This window comes from Natator depressus, chromosome 11 (assembly GCF_965152275.1).
Source record: "Natator depressus isolate rNatDep1 chromosome 11, rNatDep2.hap1, whole genome shotgun sequence".
NCBI classification, from domain to species: domain Eukaryota; kingdom Metazoa; phylum Chordata; order Testudines; family Cheloniidae; genus Natator; species Natator depressus.
In genome coordinates this window covers 37,424,677-37,442,424 of record NC_134244.1, presented here as the reverse complement: position 1 = coordinate 37,442,424, position 17,748 = coordinate 37,424,677, and the positions used below count along the sequence as shown (strand labels likewise).

General features: G+C 41.6%; 2 protein-coding genes across 3 annotated transcripts in view; one reads left to right on the top strand and one right to left on the bottom strand.

Moving 5' to 3' along the window:
- Nucleotides 1-11,132, top strand: part of STK39 (serine/threonine kinase 39) — a 205,771-nt gene extending 194,639 nt beyond the window's left edge. Inside the window, exon 18 of the mRNA XM_074967495.1 lies at nucleotides 9,681-11,132. Coding sequence (XP_074823596.1) covers nucleotides 9,681-9,755 — 75 coding nt within the window. The 3' untranslated portion in view covers nucleotides 9,756-11,132. The remainder of the gene's footprint in view (nucleotides 1-9,680) is intronic.
- Nucleotides 1-17,748, bottom strand: part of B3GALT1 (beta-1,3-galactosyltransferase 1) — a 393,639-nt gene that overhangs the window by 11,003 nt on the left and 364,888 nt on the right. The window contains exon 5 of one of the 2 annotated variants that reach the window (XR_012641446.1): nucleotides 1,285-1,300. The exons of the other annotated variant lie outside the window; for it this stretch is intronic. The gene's annotated coding sequence lies outside the window, so the exon portion shown is untranslated. Of the gene's footprint in view, nucleotides 1-1,284; nucleotides 1,301-17,748 lie in introns of those variants that run through there. 2 annotated transcript variants of the gene reach the window in all.

The following is a 17,748-nucleotide window of genomic DNA, read 5'->3' as shown; positions in this document are numbered from 1 at the left end:
AGCTGCTTGAGGTAAACGCTGCCTGGAACCTGCACCCCTGACCTCCTCCCGCGCCCCAACCCCTTGCCCCAGCCCTGATCCCCCCTCCTGCCCTCTGAACCCCTCGGTCCCAGCCCGGAGCAACCTTCTGCACCCCAGACCCCTCAACCCCAGCCCCACCGCAGAGCCTGCACCCCCCGCTGGAGCCCCAGCCCGGAGCCCCCACCTGCACCTTGAACCCATTTCTGGCCCCACCCCAGAGCCTACACCCCCTCCTGAATCCCAATTTTGCGAGCATTCATGGCCCGCCATACAATTTCCATACCTGGATGTGGCCCTCAGGCCAAAAAGTTTGCCCAACCCTACGCTAGCTTGTTGGAAAGAATTGGACATCATTTTTACCTTCGTCCAGTTGAACCAGTACAATGCTTGAGGGATCTTCTCTAGACTGGGAGAAAGCCATTGAATTCAGTCCTCTAAATCCATTCCTCAGTGCAATAGTTTGTGGTTGGAAACTACCCAGAAGTCCATGTAGGAGGTCCCAGAATGCATTCATGTAATCGTGGCCGTAAGGCAGGTTGTGTATGGATGTGTCAATCTGGTCGTTAGTTAAAAACCAAGTTGCTGTGTGGATAGGCCATGCAATTGGGAGGGAAAACAAGAGAAACAATTATACAATCTCTGTCCCTACAATGGTTTCCTCACTGAGTGTCGGAGAACTCAGTGAAGGGCCCCCAGCTACAGTATTACACTCTTGGTGCTTTTTAAGTAAAACAAGTTGGGAATCTTGGTGCAAACAACCATTTTACTGATCTCTGCCAATGTATCTGAACCGTGTACATGAATTAAAGTGAATTCAAAGCTACACTCTCCTAATAAAGCTTTCCTGTGGAGCCAAGTACTCTTAGCTGTAGGGGGGAGAGAGCACATCGTACAAGGTGAATATATAAAGGTCTAATGTGACTGGGAGCTATTGTAGAGCCACTCATGTGAAAGTCTAATGAACAAGAAGTAACACTAACTCCAACCATCAAATCACAATAATGGGCTCTAATGGACAGGCATATTTTTTAATGGCATACTCACACCAGTAAATAATGACTGTAGTCTCTGGTGTGCCTGTGAAATAGCGTGATGGGAATGGCATTCAGGTCACTCAAAATAAATATGAAGTCAAGATGTAGCAAATAGTTGCCATAGCAATTGCACATAATCCAGCTTTTATCTCACTTACTGCTATTTTGCTGCTTTTAATAAATGTTGATAAAAGTTGACCAAAATGATCATCTTCGATATACAAATGTATAGATGCCTGAAGTCCCTGTCAAAACAATACAAGATGTATTAATATAAATTTAACCTTACGTTGCAAAGACTTACTTCAAAATTGCTCGCGTTGATGTGCTATATTTGCATTTTTCCAAAATTAACTTGAAAATTTGTATAGCCAAAGCTGTTGACTGATTAGTTATGTAAATATTACTGCTACCAATTAACTTTCTAGCTTTTAGCACTCTCAGCTGAGAGTGACTGCTGTATATGAAAGGATAGAATAAATGTTTCTTAGACAAGAGATCCTCCAGAGAGGTGCTTTCTTTATAAAATAGGCTACTTCATGACAGTTTTTATAGTCTAGATTGGATTTTTAGAGAGAAGACTTAATAGATCACCTCGTACATCCACTTGTTGGTGTGGGATTGTTCCCCCTCTGTCATTTTAAAATGACATGATCAATGGGGCTTCCACCCCTTCCCTTGTGAGACTGTTCAGTAGAACCAACCATTCAGGGAAAAGCATTAACGCAGGTTTAAAACTTCCCTTTGACTGATTTCATACTATTTATCCCATACCCTAAACTATTTCTCTATTTCTATGTCAATTACCCTCTAAATATAGGGGTTTTTTGTCTTTCCCCTTTGTTGTTGTTTAGCCAGGCTAGCTACAGAGCATTCAGTTAATGTAATAGTTCATCAAAAACCAATCCACTTGACATGTTTTCTTGCATTTCTCTGACTGTTTGTCTACTATGTTTCTGGTACTGAGGCACACACAGTGGGATGCGATATTCCAAATGTCTGTAGGAAAGGAGTATCACTCTCCTGGTCTGTGAAGAGAGGACTTTTTATGTATGGTCCAAAATGATGCTGATTCTCTTTGGGTAGGGGAGGTGCCAGATCATAATTCAATCCAATTTTCTGTGTACAATCAACCTAACTTTTTTTCAGCATTACCCCTATCTAACTATAGTTCTATAGCCTGTTGACATCACTGGGCATTGGATTGGACCCTGTGTGTCATCTTCTGAGGGAATATCTTCTATTTGGATAGTTCTCCCACAGATGTTCTTTGTTAGGTAGCATTTTCCAAGAGTGAATCTAATTCCTGTTGATATTTCTAACCTCTCTAGGTTTCTCTTGTATTTCCCTGTCCTCTGACTTTTTAATACCTCCCAGTTTAGTATTACCCTTCAGTGTATTTCATATGTGATCTTATTCCTTCTGCTCTTAGGTCGTGGAATAGATGCCAAATAAAATAGTGTCTAACACTGAACTTTGTTATCTACCACACACTCTCCTCTGTTTTTCATTAATTTTTAGCCAAGATTTCACCCCATTTGACAGTGTTTCTATACAACTCAGTTCAAATTGATTTTGCTAGTAAATATTTCCTGGAAAGCTGAAGTCTAACACACATCCTCTGTCCACTGACTTTGTAAATGTGATTGAAAAGCGGGCCAGTTAATCTTGCCTTATTTATCATTACTCATTACCATGTGTCTGTTACTTTCTGGCTGTTTACAGATTGTTTCCATTCATGTTTGGACTTCTGCTTAAATAGCAACTATAGTCTCCCGTAGAAAACCTTAACTATACAATATCTAAGAATTTAGATCCAGGCAACTTCCATGTCTTCAATAAATTTCGATGACCCATTTGATGATGCAATGTAGATATTGGCATTTATACTCTATTAAATTTCTATTTTCATGCTTCTTGTTGAAAATTGAGCAGATTTCAATACTACATAAGAATGGTCTTACTGGGTCAGACCAAAGGTCCATTTAGCCCAGTATTCTGTCTTCCAACAGTGGCCAATGCCAGGTGCCCTAAAGGGAATGAACAGAACTGGTAATCATCAAGATCCATCCCCTGTTGTCCATTCCCAGCTTCTGGCAAGCAGAGGCTAGGGACACCATCCTTGCCAAGAGCCATTGAGGGACCTATCCTCCATGAATTTATCTAGTTCTTTTTTGAACCCTGTTATAGTCTTGGCCTTCACAACAACCTCTGGCAAAGAGTTTCACAGGTTGACTGTGCATCCTTATGTTATGAGAAGGAATAAATTACACTTATATACTTTCTCCACACCAGTCATGACCTCATAGTATAGACCTCATTCATAACTTCCCTTTGTCATCTCTTTTCCAAGCTGAAAAGTCCCAATCCTATTAATCTCTCCTCATACTGAAGCCATTCCTTACCCCTAATCGTTTTTGTTGCCCTTTTCTGAATCTTTTCCGATTCCACTATATCTTTTTTGAGATGAGGTGACCACACCTGCATGCAGTATTCAAGATGTGGGCGTACCATGGATTTATCGAGAGGCAATATGATATTTTCTATCTTATCCCTAACGTAATGATTCCCAACATTCTGTTAGGGTTTTTTGACTGCTGCTGCACTTTGAGTGGATGTTTTCAGAGACTAGCCACAGAACTAGCCTACTGTGAGGGCAGCAGGCAAAAGCTGGGTCCTGCCGGCTCCTGCTGCAGGGCAGGCTCTGCCGGCAGCCAGGCTCCCCCCTCGCCCGCCTCTTCCCCGGAGCGTGCCTCATTCCTCCCCCTCCCAGCGCTTCACCGGCCGCTGAACAGCTGTTCACTGGCACGAGGGAGGGGGAGGAGCGGAGCCGCAGCACATTTGCCGCTGTGGGAGGAGGTGGAGAAGAGGCAGAGGTGGGGGGGCGGGGCCTGGGGGAAGGGGGTGGAATCAGGGCATGCCCCCTCCAGCCCCCTGCTGTGAGCTGCTCAGGGCAGGGGGCTGGGAGCACCCCCATGACCCCTGTCCTGACACCTGCACCCCCCTCACACACAGCCCAGCCCTCTGCCCTGACTCCTGCACCCCCCCACATCTCCAGTCCCCTCACACCTTATGCCCTGACTCTTGTACCCCCCCCACATCCCCATCCCCACCCTCAGCACCAAACAGGAGCTCCTGCACCCCCCCCCCACACACACACACATACACACACTCCCACCTGCACCCCTCACACCAAATGGGAGCTGCCCCAGGTAAGCACTCCACACCCCAACCTCCTGTCCCAACCCTGAGCCCCCTCCCTCACCCTAGCTCCTGGCCAGACCCTGCACCCCAACCCCTAGCCTGGTCCTGAACCCTAACTCCCTCCCAGACCTTGCACTCCCAGCCCTGTGCTCAGTACTCTCCCACCCTCAGCTCAGTGCAGAGAGAGATGAAGAGAATGGGTTAGAATCAAAGAGAAGGTAGGTACCCGCTCTATGTGGGGAGGGGCGGGGGGGATCCTGTTTACTCCCTCCCCAGCCCTGCTGCACTTGCAGTTTACCCCCTCCCTTGCTCCAGAGACTAACCCTAGCTCCTGTCCTGCTGTGCTTTTGCCCCCAGCCCCTGCCTTGCTCTAGCTAGCAGGGACTAACCCTCCCCACATGCCCCACTGTGCTCATCTTGCCCCTGGCCCCTGCCTCGCTCCAGCTGGAGACCAATCCTCCCCCCTACCCCCCACCATGACCTGCTATCAGGGTGGATAAAAATCAATGACTTTTTTTTTAAAAATCAAAAAATCCAATTTTTTTAATTTAAATCGGATTTTTGAGGAACAAACCTATCTAAAGATAGTTTTAATTAAGATACGTTATATCTCATCATGGAATAGGGATTATAAATTCTAATAGTATGAGACAATATATTTGTGTAATGTATAAGAAAAGTTTTGTAAATGAGGTCTAATAGTTCATGGATTAGGTACCCAATCTTATGGGGTTCCACAGGCTTCTGTATAGATTATTTAGGTTAATCTTTCTACCTACTCAATGGGACGCAGTGCTCAGTCTAGAAGATACCATCAGAGATGCTTAGTTTTGCAGTTCTCAAACTGTATTTGTGTCTCCAGAGGTAACATGCTTGTTAACAGCAAAAATGTTTTAAATAAATAATATATAGAGGTGAGAAATAAGACCTCAACTCTGTTGTCCCTCTGCAAATTTCTGTACACAGAGTCAATCCCTTACCTCTCTTTAAAAGTGAAAAGTTTCAAAAAGTTCAATGAATAGAAGATTGTTGGGGGAGGAATGGATCTGGACCAGGAGAAGGATACCCTGGGAGAATAACATGAGGGGGAAAGGAGTCCAGGAGAGCTGGCTGTATTTTAAAGAATCCTTACTGAGGTTGCAGGAACAAACCATCCTGATGTGTAGAAAGAATAGTAAATATGGCAGGTGACCAGCTTGGCTTAACAGTAAAATCCTTGCTGATCTTAAACACAAAAAGAAGCTTACAGGAAGTGGAACATTGGACAAATGACAAGGGAGGAGTATAAAAATATTGCTCAGGCATGCAGGAGTGAAATCAGGAAGGCCAAATCACACTTGGAGTTGCAGCTAGCAAGGGATGTTAAGAGTAACAAGAAGGGTTTCTACAGGTATGTTAGCAACAAGAAGAAGGTCAAGGAAAGTGTGGACCCCTAACTGAATGGGGGAGGCAACCTAGTGACCGAGGATGTGGAAAAAGCTAATGTACTCAATGCTTTTTTTTTCTCTGTCTTCACGAACAAGGTCAGCTCCCAGACTACTGCAATGGGCAGAACAGTATGGGGAGGAGGTGACCAGCCTTCTGTGGAGAAGGAAGTGGTTCAGGACTATTTAGAAAAGTTGGACAAGTACAAGTCCATGGGGCCGGATGCGCTGCATCCGAGGGTGCTAAAGGAGTTGATGGATGTGATTGCAGAGCCATTGGCTATTATCTTTGAAAACTCATGGCGATAGTGGGAGGTCCCGGCTGACTGGAAAAAGGCTAATCTAGTGCCCATCTTGAAAAAAGGGAAGGAGGAGGATCCGGGGAACTACAGGCCAGTCAGCCTCACCTCAGTCCCTGGAAAAATCATGGAGCAGGTTCTTAAGGAATCAATTTTGAAGCACTGCGAGGAGAGGAAAGTGATCAGGAACAGTCAGCATGGATTCAGCAAGGGCAAGTCATGCCTGACTAATCTAATTGCCTTCTATGACGAGATAACTGGCTCTGTGGATGAGGGGAAAGCAGTGAATGTGTTATTCCTTGACTTTAGCAAAGCTTTTGACATGGTCTCCCACAGTATTCTTGCAAGCAAGTTAAAGAGGTATGGGCTGGATGAATGGATTATAAGGTGGATAGAAAGCTGGCTAGATCATCAGGCTCAGTGGGTAGTGATCAATGGCTCCATGTCCAGTTGGCAGCCGGTATCAAGCGGAGTGCCCCAAGGGTCGGTCTTGGGGCCGGTTTTGTTCAATATGCCATGGACTGCACCATCAGCAAGTTTGCAGATGACACTAAACTGGGAGGAGCGGTAGATATGCTAGAGGGTAGGGATAGGGTACAGAGGGACCTAGACAAATTGGAGGATTGGGCCAAAAGAAATCTGAGGTTCAACAAGGACAAGTGCAGAGTCCTGCACTTAGGACGGAAGAATCCCATGCACTGCTACAGACTAGGGACCGAATGGCTAGGCAGCAGTTCTGCAGAAAAGGACCTAGGGATTACAGTGGACAAGAAACTGGATATGAGTCAACAGTGTGCCCTTGTTGCCAAGAAGGCTAACGGCATTTTGGGCTGTATAAGTAGGAGCATTGTCAGCAAATCGAGGGACACGATCGTTCCCCTCTATTCGGCATTGGTGAGGCCTCATCTGGAGTACTGTGTCCAGTTTTGGGCCCCATACTACAAGAAGGATGTGGAAAAAATTGGAAAGAGTCCAGCAGAGGGCAACAAAAATTATTAGGGGGCTGGAGCACATGGTTTATGAAGAGAGGCTGAGGAAACTGGGATTATTTAGTCTGCAGAAGAGAAGAATGAGGGGGGATTTGATAGCTCCTTTCAACTACCTGAAAGGGGGTTCCAAAGAGGATGGCTCTAGACTGTTCTCAGTGGTGGCAGATGACAGAACAAGGAGTAATGGTCTCAAGTTGCAGTGGGGGAGGTTTAGGTTGGATATTAGGAAAAACTTTTTCACTAGGAGGGTGGTGAAGCACTGGAATGGGTTACCTAGGGAGGTGGTGGAATCTCCTTCCTTAGAGGTTTTTAAGGTCAGACTTGACAAAGCCCTGGCTGGGATGATTTAGTTGGGGATTGGTCCTGCTTTGAGCAGGGGTTTGGACTAGATGACCTCCTGAGGTCCCTTCCAACCCTGACATTCTGTGATTTTAAGTCTGGAGATAAATGTGAGAAGCGAGGGACATATGCTTTTTTGTTAAAATATTATGTTTGCTGTTGAAGAAAAAAATCCAAAATACTTAACGTTTTAGTTAAATAAAACAATTTAAATGTCTTTCTGGTGATGTTCTCCTCCTAATACAGCCTGGCAAGAAAATCCTCCAAATATTAATGATTAACCTGTTGAATTGGAGATAGTTCATCTCCCAATGACTTCATAAATATCTGCTTCAGTTATCTTTGGTAAATGAAATAACCAAACAATCATTCATTTTCTGATATAGCTGTAAAACTCATCTGAAAAATTTTCAAAATAAATCACTGTTTAAAAATATATAGTGTGTACCTTCTAAAAATGAAACCTACATCTATCTCTGAGTTGTGAAGAATATGTATTAAGGTTATAACAACCAACAAGAATGCACTTTAGGTAGAAAACTATGATTAAATCAAGTCTTGATTTAAATCAAATCCACCCTGCCCACTGGGCTCTTGCCCCAGCCCCTTCATTCCCGAGGGGGGCCCACAGGTATGTTTGGCGCCGGCCCACAACAAGTTAATCTGGCCCTGTTGGTAGATGATATGAAAACTCCATTTAGTCACTAAAAGTCCAGTGCCCATTGTCAGTGGGAGTCTTTCTACTGAAATCAGTGGAGCTACATGAAGCTTTTAACATAGGGCATCAGTGATATCTAAGGCCTATTCAATACCCTGCACTGAGAGAGAAGACAGGGTCTCATCCTGCATTTTTATAATAGAAATAAAATGATGCTTTCTTACTCCTAAACAAAAATAGAAGAGGAGAAACTGATGAAATACTTTTACTGTATCTGACCTTTAAGAGTAAGCAACTCAGCATGGCTCTTGTGAACACCCAGTTAGTTTTCTTTGTCAGTGGTGAAAAACTATTGGTGAAAAATTTCCGTGATAAAGCATGCACTTTATGTACGTGTTCTGTGGCTCTTTTCTTACTGTTACAATATACACACTAACTTGTAATAAAGACTTAAAAGGATTAAGAGAATTTTTCATAGGGGGGGACTAAAGCCTGGTCTACACTGGGGGGATCGATCTAAGTTATGCAACTTCAGCTATTTAGATCTACTTACTGCGGTGTCTTCACTGCGGTAGTTGGCTGCTGACGCTCCCCCATCAACTCCGCCTACGCTTTTTGCTCCGGTGGAGTACCGGAGTGGACGGGAGAGCGCTCGGCGGTCGATTTATCATGTCTTCACTAGACGCGATAAATCGACCCCTGCTGGATTGATCGCTCCAGAGGTAAGTGTAGACGTGCCCTAAGTGTTGTAACGGTTTAATGGGAGCTGTGCCAAGTAGAGTCAAAAGGTGTCTTTCGTGTGTAATTTACCACTAGCCACCATTAAACAAACTACTTTATTTCTTATAATCAGATGTATGCACCAAAGAGATATCCAGTTTCTAGCAACTTAATGAGGACTTCTGTGAAAATGTAGTCACCACTCAGCTACAGATGGCCAATTTTGTATTTTAAACGAATAATTAAAATATTTAGACTAAACAAATTGCACTTGTTAAAAGTAGTTTTGAAGCAGCAGTTCCTTCCTAGAAAATTTGATTTATACTTTCACTATTATTTGTGAAAATCATTTACCCTTTAAATGCATATATTACATTGTGCCAGTTGCATGCTACAAAGCACATTACTAAAGAAGCACCTTTGATTGCTAGTACTAGATTGTAGAGTGTGTCAAAAGGAGAGATCCCTTAGTACTTTCCCAAACAATAGCACTGATGCCCCACAAATTTTCTTATTCTTATTTAAAAATTCATGGCCAGATATTCTAAAACAGATTTGAAATCAGTAATTGTAATCTCGTGGCATGTATTTTTTGAAAATATACAAAATATATTATACTGTGCATAAAGCTGTTCTGATTCTCACACATTTAGAAGGCAGACTTTGGGCCCCTCTGGAAAAATAATTTGCTTTTGTGTTTTTTTAAAAGTGCCAGTTTTGGATGACTCCAAACTGTTTTCTGGAAGCATGGCCCCAAGTGTTTGTTTTTCATAACTTTTTTTAATTAGCCATATTGATTTAAACATTTTGTACCTTGATATAAGTGTGCAGTTTACGAACTGTGATAGAGGATAGTCCTAGCAGTCTAGACACTAAACTGAATAAAGCATTTTGTTACTAGTGTGGCAGTACAGGGAAATGTAGAATTATAGAATGGCTGTCAAATATTCCTTTTTAACCTATTCTAATAAATGTCTGTTTTCGTCTTGCAGGCTTCTGGTTGTGATGGCACGGAGATCCCTGATGAGGTGAAACTGATTGGGTTTGCTCAGTTAAGTGTCAGCTGATGTCTGTCCCTCGACCCCCAGCAGAATTGTGAGTTTGTGAGGAGGCCAGCTTAGATGCGAAGAAAATTAAAGCACCCACACTGAGTTCTGCTTCATTCTCTAGCAATTCACAAAGTCAGAAGAAGCAAAGCCCTCAGCTACACCGCTGCTGCTAACATTCAAAATGCTACTAAACGTCTCTTATCAATTTGGATTTCCCCTATGTGAAAAGCATATGGAAATGCACTCAGGTGGCTGTATTTATTGGTTACAGAAGGAATTTTCTATTAAAATTTATTTCAGTTTTCATAAAATTTCAGTGATACTATTTTAATTATGTACTTCTGATTGACAATACCACCTCTCTTCTGTTGTATTTAGAAATTAACATACTTATAAAAGTTAACATATATTAGCCAAACTTGAATTCTAGTTTTAAAACTGACTGTGAATTTTATTTTTCATATATTTATGCATTACACATCCTAGCTATAAGAAAATGATTGAGCTGATTATGTGCTACTTGCAGTTAGTCTCCTGTTGAAACAAAGTTTCAGGTATATCTTTGAAGTATTTGTAACTTCTAGTTTTTGAAATGATTGAATTATGAGTTTAGGAAGCTTGTATTGGTTTCTGTGTCTAAAAACCAATCCACAATCTGATTGTCAAGGGTGTGGGAGGTGCCTTGCAGACATTGATGTTTTGAGAATGTGCCTGAGGCTGCTTAAATCTAGAATAGTCTCAGTTCTAGAAGCACCGTATATATTTGTCTGAGTTAGAAGGGGATATGCTGTAGCAAAGACTTTAGACAAGTTTGACCTAAACTATGCTTTGTTGGGGAGTCTACAAGCAAGAATTATTATAAAATGTTGCCATTAAGCTAGACTGCTTACTGTGCCCATCTCTGATTTGGCTTATCCTTAAGCGATAGAAATTATTTTGTAAAGGTGATAAAACTTGAACAGAATCTGAGCTTTACTTGAAATTCTGCAAAATACCAAGGTGGAGTGAAAATAATAGAAAGGGGTTTGTGCAATGACTAAAAGGTAAAATTTTGTTAAAAAACAAAACAAAAAAAACCCAATTCTGACCCAAGTAGTCTTATGCTTAACCTGTGACATAGCTATTATGGAGCTAGTAAACTTTAGAAAGATTCTGAAATTTGGAGCATATGTTCAAGGAGGTATAGTCCTTGGATGTTACCATTTAAACTACTTCCTAGCTAAAACTAGATAAATGGCAGCTTTTTAATGTACTGAAAATGGCAAATATATATTATTAAGAAAAAGTTATTTATAACGCCTTGTCATAATTGTTGGGGTGTTCTAGAGCCAATTGCATAAAACTCAGTGTAATTTCATTCCATTTTATTGTTTACATGATTATTCAAAGATGACTGCAAAGGTAAAAGGAAAATAAAAGTGTTGCACAAATAGACTGTGTAATGAGTTTCCTTGATCTGTGTATTTTGTGCATTACTGTTGTAATGTGGCAGATAACGCTCTCCTATAAGATCACCTGCAACTACTTGTGTTCTTTACTTGCCTTATTGAAAATGCCACCTGGAAAGGAAACCTGGTTCATAAAGCTCAAAAGAAGAAATGGAAATCCCTCCCCGCACCCCAATTATATTTTCCTGTACATCTGCGTGCAATGGAGGATTGTTCCCTAGTGCTCACTGTTCAGTGCTTTGCCTAATCTACTGTTAAAAGTCCCAAGCGTTGAGGCAATAGTTGTGAAGGAGGCAATAGTGAGAGCAGAACTGGAACTGTGAAACTACTTGCTCAAACTGGTTTGAATGAGAATAAGGAAACGGCTTGCCTGTCCAAATTAGGGGAGAAGGTGCAATTTGACAGGCGATGTAATTAAGAAGTATCAGTTACAGAGAAAAAGGCTCTATTGAAATAAGAGTAAACGAAAAGGAGAAATTATAAACTCATCTGGCTCCTGATAAAGCGCTTCACATGCTTGTAATGCTGTGAACAGATCATTAGTCACTAAGCAAGAGCGAAAGTATTTAAGTGCATGAGCTGTGGTTGCATTTAATGATTCTTGGCACATACAGCATCTTGGATTTTTAAAGCGCTGTACAATTATTAACTAATTCTCCTGTGAAAATAGGTGGGTAACTTTTACTTTACAGAAAAGTGATGTCCAGGGAGGCTTGCTGCTTGCCCAAGGCTACACGAAACATCAGGATTAGAATTTAGAAATTCCATGCTGCACTAAAGAAGCCAGGGAAAAGGCTGGGAAGCCACAAGTGCTCAGATCCCACAGTAATTGGGGCTATATAAGTACCTAGATAGAGAGAACACAATCTATTGATGAAGTAGTCAACAATATCCTCGAAGGGTGTGCCTATTATAGTGCTGCTCGTTAGTGATATGCTGTAGAAGCATGAAAACACTTCCTTTGTATCCAGGAAAACCTTTAAAGAGCTGGTCTTCACTACAGGAAATAGTTTCTTCACTTTTATTACAGTTGCATTAAAGTGGTTTTTGCAAGTACCAAAGCACTGTGTGTAAAATAGAACCCACAACAACAAAATGAATTTAGAAGGAAAGTAACTCGGGGGAAAAATAACTGCTCCAGCTTTAAATTTAGTAACTATTACTCTCATGAGGCAGATTATGCCACCAAACTATCAGTATAGCCAAAGGTTTGATACTCAAAGTTGGCAAAAAAACAACATAGCTTAACATGCAGACCAGTGTGCAGCTTCTGTGTAGGAATATAAACAGAAAGCACAATGGCATTCCAGAGTGAAGGACCTTTAAATGCTGCATTCAGATACTTCAATTGAATATGGAGAGGAAAGAAAACCAGTGACTGTTACATGGGCAATTTTGCATGAGAAATGACCAAGACATGGATGCACTTCACACTGGGATCATGTATGGCCCCAGAGTAGTCGTGGGTGCTATTTATTTTGCCGGAGCTGATCAGACAATGGTTGGGTCTCTAGTAAGGGATGGAAAATACCTGGTTACATTCAAAAGGAGAAATGTCAAGTTAATTAGACGAACTTGGAACAGGTGAGGTACTGTATAGCCATCTGTGAGCCCAGGGAATGGGGCTTATTGGAGAAATCTGTAGTATTTTTACAGCAGTGATTATATGCCATGGCTTACAGTTTTGCACTTGTAAAAGTTATTTGTTAATTAATTTCAATATCTGTAGAACCAGCCTTTTCAGTTCACTTTTATTTCCAGTGTGTTGAAAGCAGCTCTTCCTTTTGGGCAGAGGTTGAAGCCAGTAGATGGAAAACAAATTGTGTGTCTGCCCAGTGCTGTAAAAGAATAAGCATAAAACCCAGGTCAGCACTAAACTGACCTGCTACAATGTCTGGTGAGCCGTTCTTAGCTGATGTTCAGCTAAGAAAATACAAGCGGGGTGTACGGGGCCAGGGTGGAATTTTCATCCTCTTGACTCTGGGGACATGAAATCTTCAATATATTTAATCTTAGGCCAAGTAAACTTGGCTTCCATCTCTCTCTTCTTTGTGCCCCTTCCAGCAGCTCTTCCCCCATGTTCTTACTATTCCCTCTTCTTGATGTCGACCTACCTTCCCACTTCCCTGACCCTCAGCTTATGAGAGGTTCTGCCCAGCTTCCTGGCACATGACTCCAATATATACTACGGTTTTGGGTCCCAAGGCAACTGCTTTCTGCCCCACCCGTGCATGGTGTGGCTACTTCTACCAGAAGCCCCCTGCTGCGACATCTGGAAGTCTGGGTGGGTGGGGGTTAACAGGGGCAGTAAGAGGATATGCTAAAAGAGAGGGAGAGAAGTCGTGACCTGTAGCTACAATCCCTTCCTCCTGCCACCATATCCACTGGAACTGTGACTGCCTTTGGGAAACGGGCTAGTCCTGTTGGGGTTTGACATCCTAGAGCAAGAGTCTCAAGGGTTATACCCTGAACAGATCCTGTTTTTTTCCCCCTAGGATTGGAGATGAAGATGCAAAATGCTTTTAAATAACATTAGTTTCCTAAGAAATGGATCACTCTATAAAACTTGTAAATGGCCCTTTCTTCCCCTGCCCCCAGACCCACTCTTCTTGCCTAATCAGAGGCTTGTTTTTCCTTTCTACCAGCTAGACTTGCATACTGATGTTGGATGTGAGATTGGCCTGTGCCTGAAATCAGTCATAATGATGATGAGTCTGACACAGACCTAAAAAAAAAAATCTGCTAATTAAGTGTGGTGAAAATACAGATTCTGTTTATCAGAGAGGAGTTTTCTCTTTAGGGTTCTTCAAAGCAGCAGAAAATGTGAGACCTTGTTAGTAATTAATTATATTCATTATAATGAGCAATTCAGTTTTCCTTTAGTTCAGTTCCAGTGCCTGTTGGGTTGATTGTGGAGATTTTTCCAGCACAGGTGACCAGCTCACCAAGCATCTTGCAGTGTTTCCATACCCAGGCGTGACCATACTGTGGTAGTAATTTTAAAGAGCGAAGTTGGCAGATGAGCAGGAGCCAACATCTCTGATCTCCCTCTGCTAATGAACTGACAGAGCAACTAGATTTGCTCACACCAGCAAAAATCCCCGCCAGCAAAATCTCTCCCTCTTTTACTTGCATTTTATTACACGATGGTCCAATTGATTAAATATCCAGACTTAATAGCTGAGCATTATGACATGTTAGTAATTCATTTTGTCACTGTGAATAAACCCAACATTGCAGTGTACATAAAAATGTGGTTTTATGGCTGCTTTATGATTGTTAGACGGCTGCTTGTCAAACTGTTTGCATAGTGAAAGTAATCTGAGGTGCTGAATCAAACCCAGTAGTTAAGAAGCAAAGAACTTCATATTCTTCATAGGCAGTGCTGCATTGAGCAGACGGATATTAAAGGGAGTTATCCATAAACGGTTATGGTCATAAGCAAGAAGATTTAGTTTTTGCTGCACGGACCAAACGAGAGGCAATAATGTCCTTCTCAGGAAGCAAGTCCACGTAGTATCTTGCCATCCAATCTACAAACATGAATGTGAAAGATTGTATTACTTTGCTGTCTCCGTGGGGTAGAGAAAACCATTAGGGCAGATGGAGGTGTTTATGTGGGGAAACAGTTAAGGCATTTTTATTCAAAATCAATTCCCCATATTCATTTCTCTCCTCTATCCCTCTCCCTTTTTTAATGTGCAAATTTTATGAATAAAAGTTGTCTGCTTCCTTTCCACCTGCCAAAGACCCGTAACTGGAAAGGCCTTCAAGGACTGAGTTGTTTGGTTCTTTCCTGTTATAAGAGAGAAGTGTAATTCACTAGGCAGGGACTCTGCTAATATCTGGAAAGGTTTATTAAATAGAGAGTGCTTTTATTTTTAGTCTCAATTACTGTGTCGGTGGCTAAATGGTTCCATTCTGCCTTCCCTGATGTACCTGTTCAAAACACTGTAGTTACTTAATAGGGCATATAGGTTTATCTCTACTTTCTAATTTTCTGGAGGATAAATGGGGTATAGCTTCTCCAGAGTTAAAGGGATTTAAGATAATCATGAGATAACATCTAGTCTTGGCTCTCAGAAAAACAGCTAACTTCATTGTCATCTGAAATGAGATGTTAATAAGAGCCAGAGGTACTGGTGTGGCCTAGTGGTTGTGGATGGGAAGGATCTGTATTTCTTACATTGCTTTCAGTGGATTAATAGGCATAACGATCTTGTATCCCAGTTGCAAAACATTTTGTGAGAGCTGAAAAAATTAGAGCTAAAATTGGAATATGGGTCTAAGCAAGATGTCTGCATCTTCAGAATTTAAAAAGCTTGAGAAAACTCTTTGAGTCCCTCTGTACAGGAATTGGGAAGAGTCCTACATGTACTTTCTACTGCCTTTAGATATTAAGGATGATGTGTTTTGATGTTAAATCCAATACCTGTTCTATTATATAACAGAAAGGAGAGGTTATACGGGTGGTAATTTTACAAGATTAGCACCTGAAAAGCCTCTCTGGATCCATAAATCACTATCATTCACGAGACCATGAAAACATTTGAGTGACCTGAAAATGTTGAAAATTCTTGTTTAATCTTTATCGTGTTGGGAGTTATGACATAAGCTGCTGAACAGTTTTGACAAAGAAACAGGCATATTCTGTAAATGTCCTGTATTGTCAATTGGCCGCATAGAACAAACTACACACTGTAACAATAAATGAACTGTAAAACAAAGTGGTTATGAAATAGCACGTGATACAAAAGCAGAGGTGAGTTAGCTCTGATGCCCTGACAAAATTCCGGTGCGGGCAATTACGTTTGGCTTCCTAAGTTTCCCTGCCATTGAGTTTGGATAGGGCATTCTTCACTTTCCATCCTAAATTGTTGCACAGTATCCTCTACCGTGTTACAAGGCCAATGTCTTCCCCTGTTGGATCATATTAAAGAAGTTCTGTATTAAAATCACAAATGAGTTTGATTCCCCATAGTTTAAATTCCAGGGTATTACTAATTAAGAGGTCTCTTGGTTTTTGGTGCTGTTTCTCTCCCTCTATCTGTGAAACTTGCAAGCTGCTAATTGCGTTAGGACATTCTAAGACAGAGTCTGTTCTCAAAGCAATTCACACAGAGAGAGACTCAAAGCAATACTCTGTAACAACAGAAACAGCACCCAGAGACTCCCCGCCCTTTTGTTGTATTAACAATTGTGATTAAAATAGAGATAGAGGATGTATGTGGATGGATGCTTGGTGTGGATAATAACTGAATGATCAGGGAGGTGCCAGCCTAAGAATCCAGTGTCCATCGGCTGAAGAAGGCGTCAAGTGGAAATAACCAGAGGACCCCCGGAGGGCAGACTGGAATCCACCCAACAGCCTCAAGAATGGGAGAACCAAAGAACAAGATAACATCTAGCAGCACGGAGCCGTCAGGAATGTGCCATCTGCTGATTGATTCAGCAACAGCATGATGAAGCAATTCCCACAGACTGGCCTAGGAAGAAATTCCTATAAAAAGAGACTCTAAAAAGTGAGAACTTTGGGGTCTGATTCTGCAAACCAACTTCCAGGAGCATCAGATGAGCATCTGACAAGGCCCTGCTCCCTCCTCATGTCCAGGCCACCTGGCCAGTGGCTTGGCATGAGCAACTCTAAGGCTGGTAACTATGATGACAACCTTGCAGAACCTCTGTGTGTGTGTGTGTGTGTGTGTGTGTGTGTGTGTGTGAATGTGTGAATAAATATGAGATTGAATGGAATGTTATAGCTATAACTAACTGCTTACTATGATAACAACCTTGCAGAACCTGTGTGTGTGAGTATGAATGAATGAGTGAATAAAGATGAGATTGAATGGAATGTTACAGCTATAACTAACTGCTTACTATGATTCTTTCTGTATTCACAATAAATGTGGTATTTTGCCTTTTTCCCTTTAATAAGATCCTGCTGGTTTTTAATTTATTGGTACAACATTTGTTATGAAATAGCACGTGATACAAAAGCAGAGGTGAGTTAGCTCTGATGCCCTGACAAAATTCCGGTGCGGGCAATTACGTTTGGCTTCCTAAGTTTCCCTGCCATTGAGTTTGGATAGGGCATTCTTCACTTTCCATCCTAAATTGTTGCACAGTATCCTCTACCGTGTTACAAGGCCAATGTCTTCCCCCACCCAGAGATCACTTCATTTCAGCCCTGGTGTAGTGATCTTTGCCATGACTGTGTATATCTCTGTATAAAAACCTTGCAAAATTCTATACTAATAGGGAAAGTAACTTTATAAGACTATTATATTACGACAGAAGAATAGATTTTTATGCCTAGACTGGTAAATGGATATGACAGCTTTTCAAGGATGTTGTGTTTGTAAAGTTCTTTGGGTGAGCTGAAAACTGTATTCTTGACAATATAAGTCATTATAATGGTTGGCAATATATAGATATGTTTTATCTGTGAAACTAAAAACATTCAGAACCACTTTTTTTTTAACTTTAGTCATACATGACTTTATGTATTTAGTTCATTTTAAGGCATAAATGTGGGCACATGATTAGAGTTATTAGAGCTGGAA